General features: G+C 42.1%; 1 protein-coding gene across 1 annotated transcript in view; it reads left to right on the top strand.

Moving 5' to 3' along the window:
* PTPN14 (protein tyrosine phosphatase non-receptor type 14) overlaps positions 1–22,802 on the top strand; it is a 153,878-nt gene that overhangs the window by 49,964 nt on the left and 81,112 nt on the right. Inside the window, exon 2 of the mRNA XM_031438582.2 lies at positions 14,760–15,087. Coding sequence (XP_031294442.2) covers positions 14,914–15,087 — 174 coding nt within the window. The 5' untranslated portion in view covers positions 14,760–14,913. The remainder of the gene's footprint in view (positions 1–14,759; positions 15,088–22,802) is intronic.

Genomic DNA, 22,802 nt, shown 5'->3' with positions numbered 1-22,802 from the left:
AGATGGACTTTGCTGTATCCCTCCAGACTCTACAGAAAGGCCATAATAAAGGCTTACACTAAGATATTACAGAAGAGGGAGACCACATGGCCTAATGGAGACTCTGTGAACTCCATTGCTAGCTCTTGTGTGGTCTTAGGTAAGTTACTTAAACTCTGTCAGTTTCAGTTTATTTATCTATAAAATGGGTATAATGCCTACTCCAGGGTCAGTGATGTGAGTACTAGAAATAATATATGTACAGACTTTAGTGTGGAAGAAATGCTCTATAATCGGTAACTATAATTTCTGGTAAAATTAGGAGTTTTGCTTTGACCATGAACACTTAGTGACCAGAACTCATTGATATTCACTTGTTGACCCACAGTGATGCCAGCATCTGTGGATGTCTGTGCTCAAGGAATCACCACTTACACATAAAAGCTGGTTTTGTCTGCAGCCCCGAGGTAATCCCTCTTCATGGATTAGACTCAGTGCAAAAGCCATCTGTGTTTAGATTAACCTCTGTCATTTGAGTAGTGGAGGCTGGAAATTGCAGGTCTTGGGCAGCTGTATTTTAGATTTCTCTTAGGTCCACTTCTTCCAGCTCAATGTCCACCAGCCCTCCTCTGTTCACCTAGTGTCCTCTGTTGAGGCCTTGTTCCTGGCGGTATTACAGACTTCCTGAAATTGAGCGGGATGCTCCTCTTTTGCGAAGGAATCCCAAAGACTGACTTCAGGGCATTCAAGGGAAGCTTTCCTTCTGATAGAGACATCCCTCTTTTCTTAGTCTGGGAGGCTTTGTGATGCCTTTTGTCCTGTGACAGCCCATTGACTCCTAGGAGAGACAGGAGGCTGACTAGTAAGTGCTCAGAATGAAAAATAATAAAACAGTAAGGATTCAATAATGTTAGCAAGGATGCTGCTGCTGGTCATGGTGGTGGTGGCGGTGGTGACGGTGGTGGTGGTGATGATGGTGGTGGTGGTGGTAGGTAAGGACTTGAGCTCATTTATACTCCATCTTCCTTGCCACCACCTTTCCAGTATGATTAGCAGCATGGATACTCTGGTAGTCTCAGCTCAGTGCTTTCTATTCAATATAAATATGTAAGTAACATTTATAGCTAAGCCAAGTGTAGGGTTGATACTGTGTTTTCTTTTTTTAATAATTAAAATAAAACTTATTTTTATTTATTCATTTTATTTGGTTTATTTATTTTTTTAAATTTTGTTGGGGGGGCAATTAGATTTATTTATTTATTTATTTATTTTTAATGGCAGTACTGGGGATTGAACCCAGGACCTCGTGCATGCTAGACATGCCCTCTACCACTGAGCTATACCTTCCCCCAGCGTTTTCTTTTTTGAACACATTTTTTTCCCCTTGAGTTGGTAAATACTTCACCTTTTCGTTTGCTTGGTTTTCTTTAAACATCTGACGAAGTCTTCCCACACACCTCCAACTGCTTTATGAAACTCCTCTTATACAACTTTCCACATGATCTAGGCTTGTCAGGTAATTTCACCCCTCTCCCTTCTCTCTTCCCTCCTGGAGACACCCCCCCTTGGAGCCCTCTGACTTCCATTCCATCTGGACTGGGGGAAGTACCACTTCCTTATAAAGGCATTCAGACAATCCCCCTACTTTCAAATCTTTCCCTGCTCAAAACCTACACACCTCACAAAACCAAGCATCTGGTACCTGGTGCCTATCACAGTTAGGCTAACAGCAGGCCAATTTAACCTGCTCTCCCGGGTTTTTTCCTTTGGATTTGCATTTTTTTTGTTGTTGAGGGGTGGTTGTTTACAGAAATCCCCTAGTTTCCTAAAACATGGGGCTTTTAGCAGGTGTGTCTTATTCCCCTCCTTGAATGTAAGTGATTTTTCTATTGGAAAAAGAGTCCAAACATCTTCATTTTGTCACTTAAACTCAGCAGTGTCCTAGCCTCTTGCTCCAAATTTCTAATTATTGACTGGATTGAAGACCGAGCCAGGAATTAAAACTAGATATTCCAGACCCATTTTATACTTTTTTCCCTTTGTCCTATTTCTCTGCATCATCTAATACAGATGAGAGCAGGGTTAGTTTAGTGTGTATGTTTTGGTTTGTTTGTATCTTCCTCTAGTGAGAGATTTCTTTTCTGTAAGTGAAGATGTGGGAAAATCCCACTGTGTGCTGTGCTTTCTGTTGACGAAGAAGCTCATCTCAGTGAGACAGGTTGTAAAGATAACTTGTCTCTTTTTAATTCTGCAATGAACTAAAAGAAAATCAAGGAGAATTTTGAGTTAATAGGGAACCACAGAGATAATTAAAGGGCAATGAACTAGCACCTAAAAAGAGAAGGTAAGAAAAGTAGGATTATTTAAGTTGGAGAATCTGAGGCAGTGAATGAGAGAGTTAAACATTTGAAGGTACAGAGATGATGGTTCCCAGTTGCCTTTTTTAAGATGAAAGACTGTAAGAGAGAATAGATAAAATTAGAAGGAAAGATTTAAGTCTATTTTACAAAGTCGAAATTTCAACACAGAGAAGATTGTTCCTGGAATGAGTTACTGCAATATGGTCACCTTGGGTAATTTTTCTTTGATGTGGTTAGCCACCGTCATAAAAGTTCTAACTTAGTGTATAAGTGGCTAAGTGCCTTTACATTTTTTCCAAATCAGTTCACGCTCCTTTGAGAGTGTCCAGGAACCGCAGTAGAATGGAATCTTCATGCTACACTGTTGCCTGTTTTAGTGGCTACATGAAGGTCTTCATTTACCAGTCGTTCTCAAGTGCGGCAGTGCTCTTGAGAGCTAATGACTATGGCTCCGGTGTTTGATTAATTGGAACAGTTTCAAACTATCACGTGCTAATAAGATCACTAGAATGTTTAAATTCTGATTCCTATCTTGTGCTGTATTTGTTCGCTCCTTGCATTGCTTCTGTCTCAAATACTGTTTATGTGAAATAAGGTTGATCTTGGAGATAACCTTCAGCTGAAACCTCACCATACTTGAAGCTCTTCTTGAGCCACGAGCCTTTGTCATTCCCCTTTCTACCTTTTACAGGTTATCTTGAGCCCTGGAACTGTCTCCAGATGGTCAGTGTACATTTTCATCTACTCCTTGTTTCCCTCTTGCCCTTGCTCTGTCTGGACGAATCTCTTCCCAGCTGCCTAGTGTATCTTCTGCTCTTGGTTTTTACCCTGACCTAGCATTTTCTACGACTCGGGAGGCAGAGAGGGTGTCTTTACTTGTTCTTTGGGATTTCCCACAATCAGTAGTCTGTGCTGAGTGAATAATAGTTTTTGAGGAAATGATATATAAATATAAGGAAGTACGGTCATTTGATGTTCAGGCCAAGTAATTTCCATAGTTACCACTTGATGGAGGGCAACGTATTCTATTTCTCAAAAGCTGTCCTTAGAACTGCTGCTTCTGAAGTTGTAGTAGGTGGCAGAGCATGGCAGCTTTGGAGAAAAGGGATCCCATTTACTGCAGACTGGATACTGGGAGGCGTTCTGCTGCCCAGACCTCCAGTCACGTGGGGGCTTTGGGGCTTTGATGTCTCCCTTTCGGGTTGAAATTTTCCTTCACTGAAACTTTTCTGCCTTTTTGGGAGTCATGCTGAAGGGAACCCAGTAAGAGAAAAAGCTTTAACCTTAGTTCCCTTGACTCGAGGTTTGATTCCTTTCTGTTTTGTACTATGCAGCTTTTTACTAAAGTATTTAAGAAAATGCAGTATTTCAGTCATTTTACTGATAAAGAATTGGAAGTCATGGCAATCTGTCATGGTGCCTGCATTTGACAGTCCTTTGGGAATCAATTTAAGACTATGCAATGAGACTTCTAAAAACGTACAGATTTTGACTTGATAACACTTGTTCTTTAGAATCTACCCTCAAGAAAGGATCAGAGATCTAGGCAGATCTTTTTGAACAATGGCGAAAAATCAGAACCAACCTAACATTTCAGCACTGAAGAATGGTTACATAAACATTGATCTATGTATCATAGAATATTATGCAACTGTTTAAACTTGTTTTAAAATTTTTTTCAATAATATGGGAAAACAGTAAGTAGGAATCAGGAAGAATGAAAAATGTCAATGTTGTACAACCCCAACTATGTAAACAAATTTAAAATATATGTAATTAAAGAAATGGGATAAAATATACAAAAATGTTAAATTTATCTCTGGGTGATGACATTATAAGTGATTTTTCTTTTTCTTTTTAGTTTCCTGTAATTTCCAATTTTCTTACAATGAATTTATAATCAAAATATTAAAGATTATTAACATTTTTAAAGTAGAAAAAGAATGACATTTCTAACCCTAATAATTCAAAAGAATGAAAACTCACACAAGTTCCAGGATTTAAGCGGTTTTAATCACTTCTAATTTTGAAAAGGAATGCTTGATCCCATGATTTTTGTTTTTCTTTTGCTTTTAGTCAAGGTATGGTTCTATATGATGCTGAAAGTCATGTAGTTAGTGAGAGAGCATTCTGAATACTGATAATTATGAAGGGGGCATATGTGGTATATACGCACCTTAGAGTATCATCTAATAGTGAAAGGCTGGGCTTTGGAGGGAGCCTCTGCCACCTGCCAGCTTTGGGACTGGCCAGGTATATCGTCTCAGTTTTCTTATCTGTAAATTGGAATTGTGATGATTAAATGATATGATACCTGCAGAAGTCTTCAGCACAATTTTGGCAAATAGTAATCACTCAGATGATATTACAGATGAAATGATGAGTGATAGCTGATACAATACTACTTCTGAAGGAAGACTTCTTCCAAATTTCCCTGTATATAGTATGTATTTCCTTATATGTAGTATAATAGTATTTAGGAAAGGCAGAGGCTAAATGATTTAAAATAATTTTTTTTGTCTAATACAATATTAATAACTCCAAAGACAGTAAAGACAAAGTAGATATCCTCCTGCCCCTGTCTTCCCTCTGAGGATAGAAATATTCTGCACCTTTCTTCAAACTGATATAAGCATAAACAAACGCACACAAGATGACTGGCTTGGCTTTGTTTTCCCCTTACGTATTATTCTGCAACTTTTCCAACAAGCCAATAGTTAGAGAATTTTTAACAGGTTCATAGGTTCAGATTTTACTAATTTTAAATAACTGCATAATACCCTAAATAAGGTGGCTATGCCAGAATTTATTTGGACATAACTCTACTGTGGGTTGTTCTTAGTCTCCCCACCCCTTCTCTACTTCAGATGTTTGCTATAGCAGCTTTATACATAATCCTTAAGATTTGTTGCTTTTAGTTCCAATTAGTTTCCCCAAAGTGGCATGCTGAATCAGAGTATGTGTTACTTATACAGCAGAAGAATTTGGGCTTCCAAAAGTTGGTTCCTGCCCTCTTACAATCTAGTGGAAGAACAGATATGCATTTTCTCCCCGCAGGGATTTCTTGTCCCCCACCCCCCACCTATATACAAAGATTTCAGTAAACAGTATTTATTTCCAGGGAAATTTGAAATCCTTCACATTTTGAAACGGAAGTATAAATCAGGAGAGCAGAGGGAGCCTCTGGAATGAGCTTTACTCTGTGTAGTCTTTGCTGCATTGATTAGACATGAATTTGTTAGAAATCGTGCATGTGTAAGTTGTTCCGTTTTTGAGAGCTAGGAGTCCCACTTGAGAACTGAAGCACTTGACATCTGCCCTCCTGGCCCTCACTGGGCTCACCCCCCCAGGGTGTAGACACCCCACCACGCAGGGGAAGAGCCACCCCCGTGTGCAGCAACTTGTCTCCCCAGCTCAGACTTGCTCCGCACTGATGCAGGCAACTGCCAAAATCTTCAGGGTTGAGGTCACCGATGGTAACAGGAATCGTAGTATGATAACAGATTGTTTTTACAGCAGTGAAGTTACTGTGTTAGAGGTACATAGATGCCTTTAAAGAAAAGGCAGTGACATTACTAAGAGTGATGTCACTGAGAACTACCTAGTACAACATGAGTTTTGCCAAGTACCCACTTAGGGTGTGCATGTGTGCGTGCGTGTGTGTGTCTACCAGGCAGGGGACAAAGAGATGAAAAGATGGTTATGGTGGGTTTGCCGTGCGCGTGTGCACACGGCATATGTAGTTCTTTCCACATGAAGGGAGGTGTGTGTCGCATGACCTTCTGTTTAGAAGCTTTGTTTTCTCTCGTTAGTAATCAACATCTGATTACATCAGTCAGGATTATGCAGCGCTTTAACAGCTGACACTAGTTCAAGTTCATACCTGTTTTCATTCTTTCTACCTCCTGATTCAGCATCTTGGCTCTGGAGAGGTGGTTGCATTCTAACACTAGAACCCGCTTGACTGTATCCCTGCCCACAGGAGTGGTCACACATCTGAAACCCACTGGGCACCCTGTCACGGTTCCCCACCAGCCGACCTGTAGTTGCTTGTTCTGCATTCACAGTTTGCCTCCTTATGATGAAATGCCTTAACCTTAAGCATTCTGTAACTATCAGCTTGTTGGAAAGCGGCTTTTACTCTCATGGGACATAGCAGGTAGTCTGTGTTTCGCTGGGCTTTCTGCAATATTCAGTGAAATAGCAACAGTACTGAGGGCAGCGAGAGCAAACACAGACGCAGTCCCGGCCACGTGCCAGGAGCTGGGCCAGCGCTTTCTACGGAACCGACGCCTGTAATTCCTCCCAACAACTCTTTTCACCCCCATGTTATAATTGCAGAAAGTGAGGCAGCTCGGAGCCACGGTGATACAGCTTATAAGTGGTTCATGAGTGGAAATGACCCCACACTGGGGCGAGGCTCACTGGTGGGGCTGGAGAAGCCAGGCAACCAGCTGGGCACTGGAGGCACAGACCCGGGGGAGAGAGTTGGTGGGGATGCTTGGCTGCTCTGCTTCTGTTTGGAGAGGAAGCTACACAGATGAGTCCTCCCACCCGAAAGCCCTGGACTTGTGAGGGAAGTCGAGGGAACTCAGGAAGGAAGGAAGCGGGGGAAAGGGAGGTGTGGAAACTTGGCTGAGGGGGAATCACTTGCAACAGCCTCTCACGAAGAGCCCCTCTCCTTCAGCTTTGTCCCTTCAGGGCGCACATCCCAGAGGAGGGTGAAGCAAGTTGAAGGTGTGTTTACCTTCAGCCAGTTTCTTTTGTTTCGACAAGTGAGTCATATGACCAGGGTGGAAAACCTCTTGGGTTGCTCTTGCGATTGTTTCTGAAATTGGTTTTTGAAGAGGTTGTACGTGTCGTGCTAGGATTACCCCACCGCGCAGCAGAGACCGTGGGCCAGGACCCTAGGAGGTAAGAGGCACTGGGGCTGGGAGGTGCAGTGGCCCCGGACAGGACCCCGCTCCAACTGCTGTGCCCCTGGGATGGGGGCTGAAAATGGGTCAGCAGCCTCAGGGTCCACCTCCACCATATCTGAGTCAAGTCCATGGTGGGTGAGCAGGGACAGACTGCAGGTGGCATCTCGCCATCTTCCTTATGGAATGTGGTAGCTTGCTTTTGTCATTGTTATTTTTATATCACCAGGTCAGAGTTTCCAACCCGCTTTCTGGGTGTTATTAAAAGGGTTCACTGAGTAAGAATATGGTGGTTCAGGTAGTGTCATTAGTAACTATGTGATCTTGGGTGGCAAGTTCTTAATCTCTGCAGCCTCAGTGCCCTAGTCTGTGAAATGGGGCACTAGGAGCAGCCCTCCCAGAGGGCTGCTGGAGATACTGCTCAGCATCGTCGCCTTTAAACGTGGAAGTGACCATTGCTGCCTTCTTGGTGTTCTGGCACTTGCAGGAATCTCCCGTTCCGGTTCCTGGCTGTGATTATCTCTGACATTCCAGGACACACATCACCATGGGTGTAGACACTGACAGCACAAAGAACTGGAATTGAGAGTTGCAGTCTACGGTCTCTTAAAGAAGGGCGGAGTCTCTTAGTACAAAGCATTCCTGGTGTGAATAGACAGTGTGAGCTCATTTGAGAAGTAAGCCAGAGTCAGGCACTTTGATACAGCTGATTGTGCAGGTGGGACGGCGGAGAGTCCCTTATCTTACGCCTGGTTGAGTGCTCTCTGCATTTTATCCAACTTGTCCCTTTACGTGTAAAAAGAACTTTTCCTGCCATCTTTTAAAAATGAAATGAAAAATTCTTACTGCTGATTTGATCTAGTTAAATGCAACTTTCATTTTGGAAGGGCAAGAGGGGTTTGGATGAAGAGAAAAATACCCCTTTTTTCTGTAAAACACATTCTGTAAAGTGGGCACTGTTACCTGTTTTACCAGGTTACTTTACACAGTACCATTTAAGAAACACTTCTTCATTAAAAAAAAAAAACCTTTTTAATATGGAACATTTCAAGCAGACATAAACCTGCAGAGCGATGTGGGCCTTGACATACCCGTCTCCCACCAGCAGCAGCTGTCAGCTCACGGCTGCCCTCCACCTCCACGCAGCTCCCCCACGCCGCTGCTTTTAAGCAAATCTCAGGCGACATATTAATTTTATTTATAAATATTCAAGGTGTGCTTTGAATGCCTTAAAAGTTTCAAGAAGGTGAAAAATGGAAATGTTCACATTTTAAGGTCCTTCTTGTGGGCAGATCATGTCTCTCTAGAAACCTCAGGGCAGTGATCCTCGAAGCAGGGGGTGGGGAAATGATTTTTTTAAACATTTACTTGGGGAAGGGGTTTCAACTATTTGTTTTCCCAGACTTGCCTTCTGCAGGGCCCCTCCCCTGTAAAAAATAGCAGCCTTTGATGTGTCATAGAACTGGTTTGCTTCCGAGTGTTAAAGGAGGAGTGAAAGATAGGGAACCACTTGCTGAGGGAAAAAAGTGATTCCAGGGGATGGAAGCTTTCCTTCTCAAGAACCATTGTTGTTGTTCTTGTTTTTAACCACCGTGAATGGGACTGCTTAAGAATATATGTATTTTTCTGCTTCTTAACCCAAGAACACTGGGTGTTATTTCGTTGTTCCCATTTACTCCTGGGTGTTCTTGACACAGCCTTCCGTGCTATGGAGGGCTTATTTTCATGGCTGACCTGTCACCTCCCTCACTGCCATTTTATGCCCAGTCAAGGCGCTTTTCCTTATCTCTCTTACATCTGCGAAGGGCTAAAAGCAAACTATATAAAGGTATACATATAAAGTCACAGTAAATGAACTGTGAGGGTACTTTTTATTTCCCGAGCAAAAGTGTATGTTGCTGGACGTAGGGCTTTGTCAGCAATATTTTGCATAGATGTGGTTGCTATGTAGCTACCTGTGATGAGGTCCCAGAGCAAGAAGCTTTCTTCTCACTTTAAATACAGCTTAAGAAAAACTTGAAAGGTCAAGTACATGGTTGATGCACGGAAATGTTGGAAAATGTGTTTTTTTGGACACATCTCACTGCTGAAGTTTTGAAGAGTTAGCAGGAGAGAAATAGGAGGATTTTAAAAGGTGACCATTCTGCTTTTGTTGTTGTAGTTACTTGGTAATGAAAAGTTAGAGCTTTGGGTTTTAAACCTTGCACAGAATTTTTACTTGGCTAAAAATGATTTGCTAAATGGATGTACATCAAATTTAAAGTAGAAGCTGATGGTATGATTTTTTCACTGAACAGAGTGGACCTCCTTTTCTGCTATTCTTTAAGAGGGAACTTTTCAATCCTCCTTTCTTTCCCATCCCCTCTCACCCCATCCTTTTTTTAAACTCTCCTTAGGAAAATGGCAGAGTACTTTTCAAAACCAAGCTGTGCCTTCTGCAGGTTTATACACAGGATGGGCGAGTCACATCAGTTTTTCCTTTCTCACACCCAGACCAGGGTTACATAGTTCTGTGAGGTGTGCTTGGGAGTTGTAATAATTTGGAATGCTGGAAAAATTCCAGGGACTGTTGGTAAATAAAGAATGCGGCTGAACAGCAGTTAGCTTCTGCTCATGATTTCAGAACTTACCTTTAGGGGGAAAATAAAAAGGCAAGTGTATGTAATATAGCGTGGGAAATCGAGAGAAAGTATGCCGATCATGTTGAAGATTTGGATTTTTAAAGTTCTGTCTTTTGTTTTTCTAGAAACTGTACAGGTCATTCACGAAAGAAGATTAAGCTGTATTTTGTTGAGATTATGAAAGATCTCTCTACTTTTTACCCATTGTATTTAAAGAAGTCAAACAATTTTTTCTTTATTATGAGAAAGCTGTTTTTGCTTTGTGTTTTCAGCATGAAGGTTTTTCATTAAGATGTTTAGAAAAAAAAAGTACAAGGTACTGGAGATTCACAGCTGATGGTTAAGGATGGATATGTGCATATTAGAGATTTGAGGAACCTGATGGCCTCTTCAGGAGTGGCTTTAGAAGTGACTTTGAAGCTTTCTGTATGTTCTCTCTCACTGTTGCCTATTCAATAAAAGACCTTTAAAGTGTGGTATTTACAGAGCGAATATCCCAACAAATTGCTTTCGGCAGTCACGGGCACTCTGGAGCACTAGCTTGTCCGTAGTTCCACTGTAGGTTTTGTAAGGAACTTCCACAGGATATGGCATCTCTCTGGTCTTCAAGACCGCGTGGTCCCCAGCATGAGGCACCTCAAGGGCTGGAGAAGGGAAACCTGAGTGGTGGGAATGTTCTTGCAGAAATCTGGGTACCATTTTTTTTCCCCAAAAAGCATCAGTGAGCTGAATAACTTCTCATCCTGTTTCTCCACAGTTTAAGCCTCTCTTATGTCCCCCGAAGTCAGTCCTGTCTGAGGCTCCAAATTCCTCAAGTGTCTCTGAGGTCACCTGGAGGCCCCTACCCTACCTTGGTGTTAAAAACTCAACTATTTTCAGGATTCATTCTTTCATTCATCACAATGACAACTATTTATTTAGCTTCCTGCCATGTGCAGAGCTCCACTTTAGGGTTATAGGAGACGACAGGGCTGAATCTGACACAGATCTTTCCCTTTAAGATTCTAACTGGGAGCCAAGATGCCTCTGGGGGTTTCTCCAGTGTGGGAGAGACCAGGATGCTCCAGCAGCTGTAGAGATACAGCCAAGTGCATGATAAGACCAAAGTCAGCTGAGAATTAATTTTCTACCAAAAAACCCAAAAACAAAAACAGTTGCTGACACCAGACACATGTTCTTGACTGAGATAAGGAGAAGGTGACAGTCTGCTAACCCATTGAGGATGGGCTCATAACAGGAAATTTCCTCTAATAATTGGTTCCTTTCTGCTCCAGATGTCAGAGATTGGGAGATGACAAGGTAGCGGTGCTGGGAGAATGCATGGTTCAGTGTTCCTCTTGGTCAAGTTTCCCCACGGAACTGTCATTGCTTCATGTTAAACTCTTACCTTCTTTGTTTCGCCTTTTTTCTTTTTGAAAGGCTTTGCCCACAGAAGGTGGTGAGGTACCCAAGTCCTTTTCACACCTGCTCTGCTGTCCTTTGAGCAAACCCAGCTGCTGCAGGGAGTTGGGGTGGGCAGAGGAAGGGAACACACCTACCCTTACTAAGATCACCAGGGACATGTTTCTCATTGACTCCTCACACACACCTGGGGTAGGGATTATCTTTGTAGATGAGGAAACTGAGGCTGGGAGAGGATAAGTAACTTGGCACCCACTGCAGGTCTCCCTGGGTGACTCCGGTTCCTGCACCAAGGTTTGCCCACGTTCTGTTCCCTAAAATTAAACTTTGGCTCTTAGAACCACACAGCTCAATTGGAGTTGTCCCTCCTTCCGCCAGGTGCGTGTGCCTTTACCCCTACCACTGGCATCTCCTAGAGAAATTTTCCTACATAAGCACAATTCCACTATTAAAAAAACCAAGAAAATTAAGGATAATACATTAATATCATCTTCTTTCTACTCTCTATTTCAGATTTCCCTAACGATCTCATCTCTTTTATAATTTTTTTTCCAGCCTGGGTTTAATTAAGGTTCACACATTGCATTTGGCTTTTGTAACTCCTGACTTTTTCTTACTATAGAGCAACGCACCTCCAATCCCCCCCTGTTCAATTTTTGTTTCATGACGTTGACTTTTAGAGCGACCAGACCAGTTTTCTTACAGCCTTTTTGTCAATACCATACCTGGCAAGTGTCTTGCAAAGTGAAGATTTTAAAAGTTCTTTAAAACTTGAAATAGGTATTTCCCAGGTGATATATTGCCAGGCTGTCAGATGAAGCACCTGATACACTATTTTCTGTAGCTAATGTATTTTAAATTAATCTTTATTTACAAAAATAAGGCAGTTGCAAAATGTTAAGAACATTCACAAATACAACTGGCCCTTTGTATCCATGGGTTTCACTTCTGCAGATTCAACCAACAACTTTGATCGAAAATATTTTTGAAAAAACAAATTCCAGAAAGTTCTAAAAAGCAAAACTTGAAGTTGCCATGCTAGCAACTATTTACATAGCATTTACATTGTATTAGGTATTATAAGTAATCCAGAGATAATAAAGTATATGGGGTAGGTTCTTTGCAAACACCGCAGCATTTTATGTGAGGGAATTGAGCATCCTTGAATTATGTTACCTGCGGGGGTCCTGGAACCAATTCCCTGCATATACTGAGGGATGACTATATATAAAATATCAAGTAAGAGTTTTATTTCCTACCACCACTACGCAGCCCTGAGATTATAGTCATTTTGGTGAACTTACATTCTTTCCCATTTATTTGTGTGTTTTTGTTTATTTGTCATAAAAACTGTGATCATCCTTACACATTGTCATGCAGTTTGCTTTTTCTCTCACTAACTGTGTTGTGAATTGTGTCCTGTCGAGTATGTAGCAGGGGTTGTTTTTAGTGGTGGCCGGGATAAATGTGCACCCAGCCAACCACATTCTTTCCTAGGTGTTCAAGGTGAGACACACCCAGATGTAAGTACCCAGCCCAGGATGAGAAATGTGACTTGTGCCCACAGAGCAGATATTTTTTTTTTCTGTTTGAGGCTCCCTCAATATGGGAATTGAATCTCAGGGTCTTCTGCCCTGTGCTTCTGCAAGTTGAGGGAACGTGTGAGCAGTAAACTCTGGAGCGCTGTGCATTTGAACTCTGATACTCCTTTCTTTTTTGGGTGTGTCCCTCCATATTTTTTTTCTGCAGAGATCAGGAGATCACCAGGTTGGCCTACCTTGGAGGTAAACATGATACCCTGCCAACCTAAAGTGATTTAGAAATGTTAATCCATTTTACCAAGCCAGAGTCTCCAGCTTATGTATTTTAAGCCATCATAAAACACGTACCTGTCACGCTGAGGAATGTGCCGAGGGCAGGCATCAAAGACCGGCCGAGGGAGTCGAGGGAGTGTGTTTTGCTGTGTTGTAGGGTTGTGTCCTGACAACCTCTGTGAGGCCTGGGGTACTGCCAGGGAGTGGTTTTTAAATATTGAAGCCATTTTATTTATTAATTCAGGAATTCTGACAAGTAATGATTTCTGTTTGCCCATCCAAGTGTCAGGGGGCTCGGAGGTGAGTCTGTGGATGAAGGGTGTAGAGGCTGCCAGGCTTAGGAAATTGAGATAACAGAACAGTCATATGAGCAAGAGATGGTCCTCTGCGCTTCATGAACAGAAAGTTGAACAGAGAGGCTGTGTGGACATTTTGGGCTTCTTCAGAAGATAAGTTTAACGAGCCTCGTGGTGAGAGCATCGCTGGCACAGGGTGGAATGGTAAAGCCACTATTGTTGCTGTTATTTTATTCTTGTGTTCTCCATGGCAATAATGTCATCACTGGCATTCGGTAGGACACCAGGGTATCAGCAAATTTCGTTATTAGTAAGTGAAATTATCTAATTTGGTGATGGCCTTTTGCATCAAGCGTTTTGTAAAGAAACAAAATGATAGTAGGATGTTTCCCCACATCTGTCTAAATATTTAGTGAAAAAAAGAATTGTGAGGCGGCGTGGGTATAGCTCAGTGGTAGAGCACATGCGCAGCATACACAAGGTCCTGGGTTCAATTCCCAGGACCTCCATTAAAAAGATAGATAAATAAATAAAAATCTAATTATCCCCCCCCAAATTTTTTTTCATTAAAAAAAAGTTGTGATTTTAAGTGCATTAAAGCACTCATGTATTAAATTTTTTAAGTAGAAAATTGTTGACTAGTTCATTAATTACTAATTTACAATTAATTACTAATTTATAATTAATAATCAAATGCATATTTACTGCATTGTCCATTATCCATTCTAAGTAAATGAGGTAAATAAGAAAAAGTTAATAAGGAAATAATTACAAATATTAAAAATAAAGGCAAATAACATTAATGAAAGTAAAGAGGCAGTATTGCAAAGAGGGAGGAACAAGATAAGGTTTTAATTTCAGGATGAGTGAGTTGCTTAAATCATGGAACCCCACTTTTTTCATCTGTAAAATAGAGATCATACCATCTACACTAGAGGGTTGTTAATGATGCTGAAATGAGATAATATATTTAGAAGTTAAAAAAAGTGTTGAAATTCCACTCGTGCTTTCTTGAACAGACAGGATTGTACAGTGAAAAAAGCATGTGACTTTTAGTTGTGTAGACATCGGTTGGAATTCTGGCTTTCCCACGTGCATTGCTAGGTGAGTTCTTTAAATGTCTCTGAACCTCAGTTTCCTTAGCTGTAAAGTGGGCCTTATCATATCTCCCTTGTAAGATAAGATAAGGTCAAATGCACAGGCTCAGCCAAGGTGCTTGGGAGCAACAGAGTTTGCTGTTTCTTAAATCTAGAAGTTCATCCATCAGGCGTGTGTGTGTGTGTGTGTGTGTGCACGCGTGCACGCACACGGAGTCTGTCATACCTGTGGCTTCCCCTCCAGCTGATGACCTTGCTGCTGCTTTTGTTTGCAGCGACCCTCCGGAGTGCCACGCCGGGCATGGAAGCCTTTTTCCGCACCTGGAGGATCAGGGGTGGTAGTGTCATCGCCCAGTCACGAAGCTGCTAAGGCCATCTCAGGGGCGTGGGCGCCAGGACAGGAAGGCAGCGTCCGAGGGCCACAGAGCCATGCCTTTCGGCCTGAAGCTCCGCCGGACACGGCGCTACAACGTCCTGAGCAAGAACTGCTTTGTCACCCGCATCCGCCTGTTGGACAGCAACGTTATTGAGTGCACGCTGTCCGTGGAGAGCACGGGGCAGGAGTGTCTGGAGGCGGTGGCCCAGAGGCTGGAATTGCGGGAGGTAAGCGTGCGTGCATGGTGGGTGGATGGGCCAGAGCTCACCTGCGGGACCAGCCACCTTCTCTTGGCACTTGCCATGTCTTTTCAGCCTCCACTGGGTTTAGAAGCATCCTGTTATCCTTAGCGTGGCCTCGATCTTAACAGCTTCTGGTGGAACCTGAGACCTACTCTGATGTTGAGGGAAACAGTTTCACCTCTAGAGCTTGCATGGTGGGTGGCGGCTGCCCTGTTCTTTTAGCCAAAGAGGAGCCTGTATTGAGACTCGCCTCGCTAACGTCGTTTTCTCTCTTCAGCACAACTGAGTGGGAGGCTGGGGCTTTGGCATTCCGGCGCGCAGCAAGGAGAGAACTCCCACACGTGGGGTGGAAGCAGCTGCTTCTATTTTATGTTTCTGTCTTTTCCTCTTCAAAGAGGGAAAAGAAAAAAAGAAGAAGAATTTAAAGCAAACATAGCTGGCAAGGCTTTTTTTGTGGGAGCTTGTGAAATGGGGATTTTACTCCTGTTAAGATTCCTCATGACCCTCGTTTTCTTTGGGCTTGAAGCAAACCCAGTGTTGACCATTAGGGCAGTCACGTTCTCTCTCCTTAGAAGAGACTCTAGTGCAATGTGCCCTTTGTTACAAGCAAGCCCTGCTTTTTTTCAGTCCTGCAGACATTCAGAAGAAGGGGTTTTTGAGAGAAACCCACTCAAGCATTTGTGTCTTGAGAGCTGTGGGCCTCGTTGGCTGGTAGTCAAGGAGGCATGGTTGACCAGTTGCCAGAGCTGAAATGCCTGCAGAGCCCCGGAGTTCAAGCCTTCCCAAGGGCAAAGAGGAGCTCTGTGTTGTCCTGGGCCCTGTGACACCATTGCCCAGTCCTCGGGGTGATGGGGAAGAGGGGCTGTGTCCCTGTTGGAAGTGATCATGTTTGGTCTCCTTCCCTCACCCCGCGTGGTCCACCCTGTTTCCATCTGCGCTGAGGAACTGGGGTCGGGAAAGGGCTTCCTCTTACCCTCTGGGGGACCATTCCACCTGAAAGCTTCTGTCTCCTACTGGTCTTCGTGATTATACCTGGGTCTCCATGTTCAGGTCCTCCTTTGAAGTTAATTTTCCCCTGGAGGAGATCGTCCTGTCCAACAGATACATGTAGCTTGGTTGGTAGCTGATGCAATAGAATAAGTGTGTGAAATGTCCTGACCTGACTGGTTGATGGTTGACTCTTTTTTTTTTTTTTTTTTGCTCATTCATAGCACATGAGGATGCACATATTTAAACATACATGTGTATTGGCATAAAGGAAAACCCTTAATACTGTAGTCAGTTGGGCAGGAGGCTGGCCTAAATTCTTAAAATTTTTATTATAGATCATTTGAAAATACATGCAGAGGTTTCACTTTTGAGTGCTCCCTGCCACCCACATGAGGATGACCAAGTGTTCTTTGCGTGCATTGGAAGCAGTGTTGTGGTAGTTAAGTAGTGTTAAGTGCAGGGTTTGGAGTCTTGGACTTAGATGCAAGTTATGGTTCTGTCACTGGTTAGGTAACCTCGGAGAGGTTATTGAACATCTCTGGACATCAATTTTCTCACCCATAAAATGGGAATAATGATATTCACCTTATTTACCTTATAGGGCTGTTGTAAATACTCAGAGACATAGTATGTCAAATATATAGTGCTATGTCTAATAACTTATAATTGTTCCAGTTTCAGAGTTTTAAAAAACATTTTTTCATTGAAGAAAATATGGAACAACTGCAATGTTCCAAACACTGTTTTAGGACTCGGTGAAACTAAGGTAAATAACTTTTAATTTTGCCTTCAAGAGATGCACTGACTAGTAGGGGAATCCAGCAAGTAAAAACCAGCTAAGATTGAGTGTGATCCACACTCAAATGCAATGCAGGGGCAGGCTTGAAAGGCAGGGGCTCTCTTTAGAGTTGTGCAGTGCCCAGCCTGCCCCACTGAACACTGCAGCCCTAGCCAGGGGAGAGGGAGCCTCAGTGAAAGATGAACAGAGACCACACTTTGAACAGGAACTTGAATGATACATAGGAATTCAGCAGGTGGAAAAGAAGACAGGTCATTCTGAGCATAGAGAACTGGATTTTTGAAGATCCAAGGGGGTCCAAGAATCAGGCACCACTGTGGGGGCTGAGAAGGCATCTCTGGGAGTCCCCAGGTAGAGCAAGAGTGCAGGGTGCAAGGTGAGGGGTGTCTGGAGATGTGTGTGATAATACTTAACTTTCAGCAGACTATTGTTTCTCCCAGTGAGAGGGCAAAGATCAACCCGGGATTATCCCAAACTGCTTTGTCACAAAGGATAAAGCCGTGAAGTCCAGATTCTGCTGTCAAGTGTGTGTGGCAGGGTGATTGATCTTCTAATGCTAAGGCGGGGTTTGCGTTTAATGCTGGCTTTATTTTGACATGCTCTTAAACAGGTGCATCCACATCAGAGCAAATCACCTTTTTTTTTTTTTGGTTTTACGCTTTCATTCTGTGACAGATCACATGGAAGGTACGGCCTTTTGTGAAACAATCCTATAGAAACTTTTGAATTGAAGGATGAGATAGAGCAATCTAACACTTTGTTCTTCGCCCACACACACCTTGAGGAGGAATGAGATCTCCACCCAAGAGCACAAGTGGGAGGGGTGACCGCAGGGTCTGCCTCACTCACTTGACTTTGTAAGTGGGTCATTTTTCCAGACAGGGCTGATGGTGCTTTAAAGGAGAAAGTAAAACTCCATCTGAAATAAAACAAAACATTTAGTCTTTTATGAAGGCTTGGAAGACAGTATGGTGAGTCTTTTGCTTTGCCATTAGAAGTGTTCAGGTGGCAGAGTGGGGTGGGTATAGTGTATAGTGATAGTGCGCATGCTTAGCTTGCACGCGGCCCTGGGTTCAATCCCCAGTACTTCCATTAAAATACACATTTATTTATACATATGCATGTAAATATGTGTGTAGAAAAAAATAAACAACATTATGTTGGTGGCCCATTCTTGTCCAAGAAGGCTGGCCAGGTAGTTGAGTCTCAGTAAATAGCTCAGGAATGAATGAAAAGAAAAAAAAAGTTTTCTCTAGTTTAAATGTATCCTAAACTTGATCATAGCTTTATATTAGGAAAGGAAAATTAATTTTGATTTAGGTTCTAACCTACATTAATGACAGTTTGTGTTTTGTTAGATAACTTAAAAATAGATTTTATTTTTTAAAGCAGTTTTAGGTTTACAGCAGACTTGAACGGAAAGCACAGGGGGTCCACATACCTCCTGCCCCGCTGTCAGCACCCCCCCAGAGTGTTACACTTGTTACAGTTGATGAACACTCATTGACACTCGTCATTCAAAGTGCACAGTTTACAGTAGGGCCCACCCTTGGTGTTGTACACTCTGTGGCTTTTGACAAACGTGTAATGACATGTATCCATATGGAAGACTTCTTGAGATTCAAATCTGGTTTTGAATGCACTGATGTACTGCCACTTCAGAGAGTATCCAGAGCACCCAGGCCTGTCTCACACGGTCAGCAGACAGCCATCCCCTGGGGAAGCTGAATATGACAGGGTCCCTGCTCCCAGAAACCCTGGAGAATAGGAAAAACAAGAAACAAAGCAAAGGGAACAACCCGTGCTGAGGCACAGAAACGGGAAGGAACATGGAATTTTCAGAGAAGGGCAGAGTTCATTTTGCATTGGGGGCTGTGTGTGTGTGTGTGTGTGTGTGCGCGCGCACGCATGTGCGTGTGTGTGTGTGTGTGTGTGTGTGTGTTTGTCTGAGTGTGCTGGGGTTGTGGCGGAGAGGGGAGGAATGTGGATGGGTAGGCAGAGCCTGTATTTGAAGGGTTTGAAGTAGCTGGCTAAGGAGTTTTAACTAGCTTCTGTAGATTTGTTTCTAAAATGTATCACAAAAATAGTTAAAATAATCTCCACCTTTAAATGTACCACATATTGTGCTGAGCACTTTTCATGTATCAACTCATTTAATGTTTATAAGACTGTAAGGTGGCGACTCTTGCTGTCAGCATTGTATGGATGGGGGAGCACAGTGCGTTCCCTGGGCTGGCTCAAACCCAGGTAGCTTGACTCCTCCATTCTAATTCCCGAGGGATGTGTAGTGGCAGACAAAGGGGCTGTGGTGAGATGCTTTGGGAAACACTCCCATAAGTTCTGCAGTTAAAAAAGAAATGTGTTGAGCTCAGTGTTTCACAATTATTTTAGCCTTCAGGTGAATCCACTTTGAATCGTTTGGGGAATAAAACACTGCCTTGAGATGGAAAGCCATCAGAGGATTTCAGGGTGAAGCAGGACATGATCACCTTGGGTTTTAGGAAAAGAACTAAATAGCTGAAGAAGGGTGGGGGTTGGGGTGACAGGAGGAACAGAGATGCTAATAAAGTATACATAACAATAACCTGACAAGAGGGAAAAAATAATTGAATTGTTTTTAAAAAGTTCAGAGCATTTCTCGCTGGGAACTCTGTTAAGGAAGAGACCCAGGAGGTGCAGAAGGCTCAGAGAATTAGAACTCTGATATTATAGTTACAATATATTTGGATCAGTGAGTTTCACTCTTTTCCTTCTCCCCAAATGAAATCTTAAGTGGAACATCAATATATAAAATGTCACTCTTCTATTTGCTGAAAGGGGATGGGTATCTGGAGCCCCATCTCCCTGTGCCCTCCCCACCCACCCCCAACATGGTTTGAAAAATCACTGACCTAGATTAAGAGACAAATTGTGCTCTACACTGGAATTTGACACAACATTGTAAAAAGATATAACTCAATAAAAAAAAAGTTTTAAAAAAAAAGAGACAAATAGCTAAAACAATGTAATTATGGCTAATTCTTATATTTAAAAAATAAGCACATGGAGAAACAGCAGAGTTTAGTTGCTAGGAGTGTGAGCTGCCTGAGTTTGAATGCTGGCTCTGCCACCGCTGAGCTATGTAATCTTGGGTAGCCTCCTGTTTCTTCATCTGTGAATGGAGATGGTGATGGCGGCGACCTCCAAGAGCTGTTGGGAGGATCGAACGAGTTCGTTTTTGCAGAGTTGCCCCAGTATCACAGTGCCGGTCGCAGAGGAACCACGCTCAGTGTGGCGTCTCCTCTGCAAGACAGCAGTCAGGCTATCTAGACCCGCGCCAGCCCTTCCGGAGACTAGGCTCCTTTCATTAAGTCTGCTTGTTCCATTTTCAGATGGCTTTAATCATTAGAAACTGGGATCTCACACTGAGCCAACATCTTTCAATTCCTTGAACAGTTATTAATTGCAGTTTGTGCTCTGCAGTATGTTAGTCACTGGCTACCTGTGGCTGTTGAGCACTTGAAGTGTGGCTCGCTTGAACTGAGATATGCAGTAAGTGTGAAACACACATCAGATTTTGAAGACCTACTGGGAAAAAAAGTTAGTATCTCTCGTTAGTCATTTTTATATTAGTTACATGTTGACAGCGTAATATTTTAAATATACCATTTTAAATAAAATTTATTAAAATCAGTTTTCCTCCTTTGTACTTGTTAAATGTAGCTACTAGAAAATTTTAAATTAAATACGTGGCTCGTGTTATATTTCTGCTAAACACTGCTGTTCTAAGAAAAGCAAGAAGGCCATGTTAATAGTAATAAGGAATATAAAGAATTCCAATAAAATGTAAAAATAATGCTAGCATTATTTCCTTTAGGGATAATCTTGACTCTACCTTTAAATTAAAAAATAATAAATGGAGGAGGGATAAATAATTTAACAAAGGTCCCTGAGAATACTCTTCATGGCTACACTCTATTCAAGATAGAGAACTGTTGTCTTCTCAGGAAGCCCTGCACTCTTGGGAAGGCTGAATTTGGTAACTCTTGGGCCTCTCCTAAGGCTAGTCTAAGAGCCCTGGTTTTTAAAGGAGCCTAAAAAAATCCGTAACTATTTCATAGAGTGGCTGCTTATCCTCTAATTTATCCCCCCTTTCTTTTGCAAATTTATGTTTTCATCTTACTGAAAGCTGATTTATCCGAAGCTATCAGCTATGGTAGAAATGTCTCCCATTTTACAATTTTCATAATGGCTGGAGTTTATAAAGATACAGAATCTTAACATACATTTCCTACCGTCAAAGAAAAGTTAACTTAATGTTATTTCTGTGGCTTGATTTTGTGTTAATCTTTTGGGAACTGGAAATTTATCTGTGGTAATAGGAGTGCTCAACTAAATGGAACACTTCATCCCCCGGCCCTGTCAGATAATAGTGGAATTTACTGTATTTTATAGCCTGCTTAAGCACATCTCTGTATGTTTGTATTTGAAGAGGACTAAAATAATCAACCATGATCAAGAAGCTATTGAAGGGTAGTCCGCCAGGGAGATTTCTGAATTTCATATTGCTTTTTGTCTTTGTAAAGATTATGCTATGAAATCTCACTAGCTTAATGTCAATTCTGTAAGGTAAATTGGCACCAGTGTCTTATTTCTAGATATGGAGATTGTGGGTGAAAAAATTTCCCTAGTCTTCATCTTTCTTGTATATTCCAAGTGAGCTGTACAGCCTCAGAAGAGTGATTTTTTTTCTTTGGCTCTGAGATTTGCATCTTGGGTCTCTGTTACTCTGCAGTTTTTTCTCCTGTACTTTTATGAAGAGATTGGCTAGGAAAATGAAGATGGTGCAGTTGTTAATTATAGACGTGTCAGTTATGGAAATCCCAGACCTACCCAGGGTAGAGGTTGATTGCACACAAGTTGTTTTTTGCAGTTATCCAACTGATGTGCGGCGGTTTATTTTCCAAACCCATTGGAATGTAATTGCAATGAAGTGCTGTTTCAGAGTATGCGTGTAGTCATCTTTTGAAGTATTTTCCATGCCTCGGTGAAAGTTTTAATGCTTGTATATAATTCCTGTGTATTTTATGTGGAGACATATCAACCTCTGTGTTTCTTAGTTTATAACTGAAGTATACTGGATACTTCAGGGACCCTATTACAACCTAATGCAAGATTTAAACTTTTGCTTCTGGTTGATGAACTCTTCACAATGCTTGAAATAAGATCATGGATTTAAGACACAAGACTGTGTCTGCAACCCTTACAAATAGTTAGCATTTAAGCATTTAGCATACAAACTGGGTGGGGAAAAAAAAACCCTCAAAAAAAAATCTTTCCCTATTAATAGCTAATGTGGAGAATAACACCATATTTACAGATAATATGAACAAATGAATCAAAAATATCCCAAATTGTTTTTAAAGGCCTTTACTCACTACACTCTTTTCATGATATGGAAAGAGGGATCTTACTTTGACACTGAAGTATACGCACACCAACCTGCCTTTGAAGAAACCAGCGTAGTTTTGAGTGCATGCATACATTTATACCTCCTCTGTTAAAATGCAAAACTCTAAACCAGCCAGGAAACTACTCCTATGAAAACGACAATTTAGTGTGGTTCTTCCAACATTTTTTTTTTTTTTTAGGAGTGCATTTTTAGCAGTTGATTCAGGGATGTGGTTCCTCTCCCTGGCAACCAGTTCTCCTGTCGTTTTTGTTTTTGTTTCCTTATCATTGCAGTGAACTCCTTGCAGAATTCATGGCACCAGAGAGCTATTTTCTAAAGAAAAGTAGAGAAATAGGATTTAGCGCACACACCAAGGCATCGTGAGGATTAGATGGACCTGGCTTACGTTTGGTGCCTCAGAGGTAAACCAAACGAGTGTCTCAGGCATTTACTTGGGCAATAAGGTGGGATCCTTTTTGT

Source organism: Camelus dromedarius, chromosome 21 (assembly GCF_036321535.1).
Source record: "Camelus dromedarius isolate mCamDro1 chromosome 21, mCamDro1.pat, whole genome shotgun sequence".
Classification (NCBI taxonomy): domain Eukaryota; kingdom Metazoa; phylum Chordata; class Mammalia; order Artiodactyla; family Camelidae; genus Camelus; species Camelus dromedarius.
Note: the sequence above shows the minus strand (reverse complement) of the source record. Positions and strands in the feature narration are given on the sequence as shown.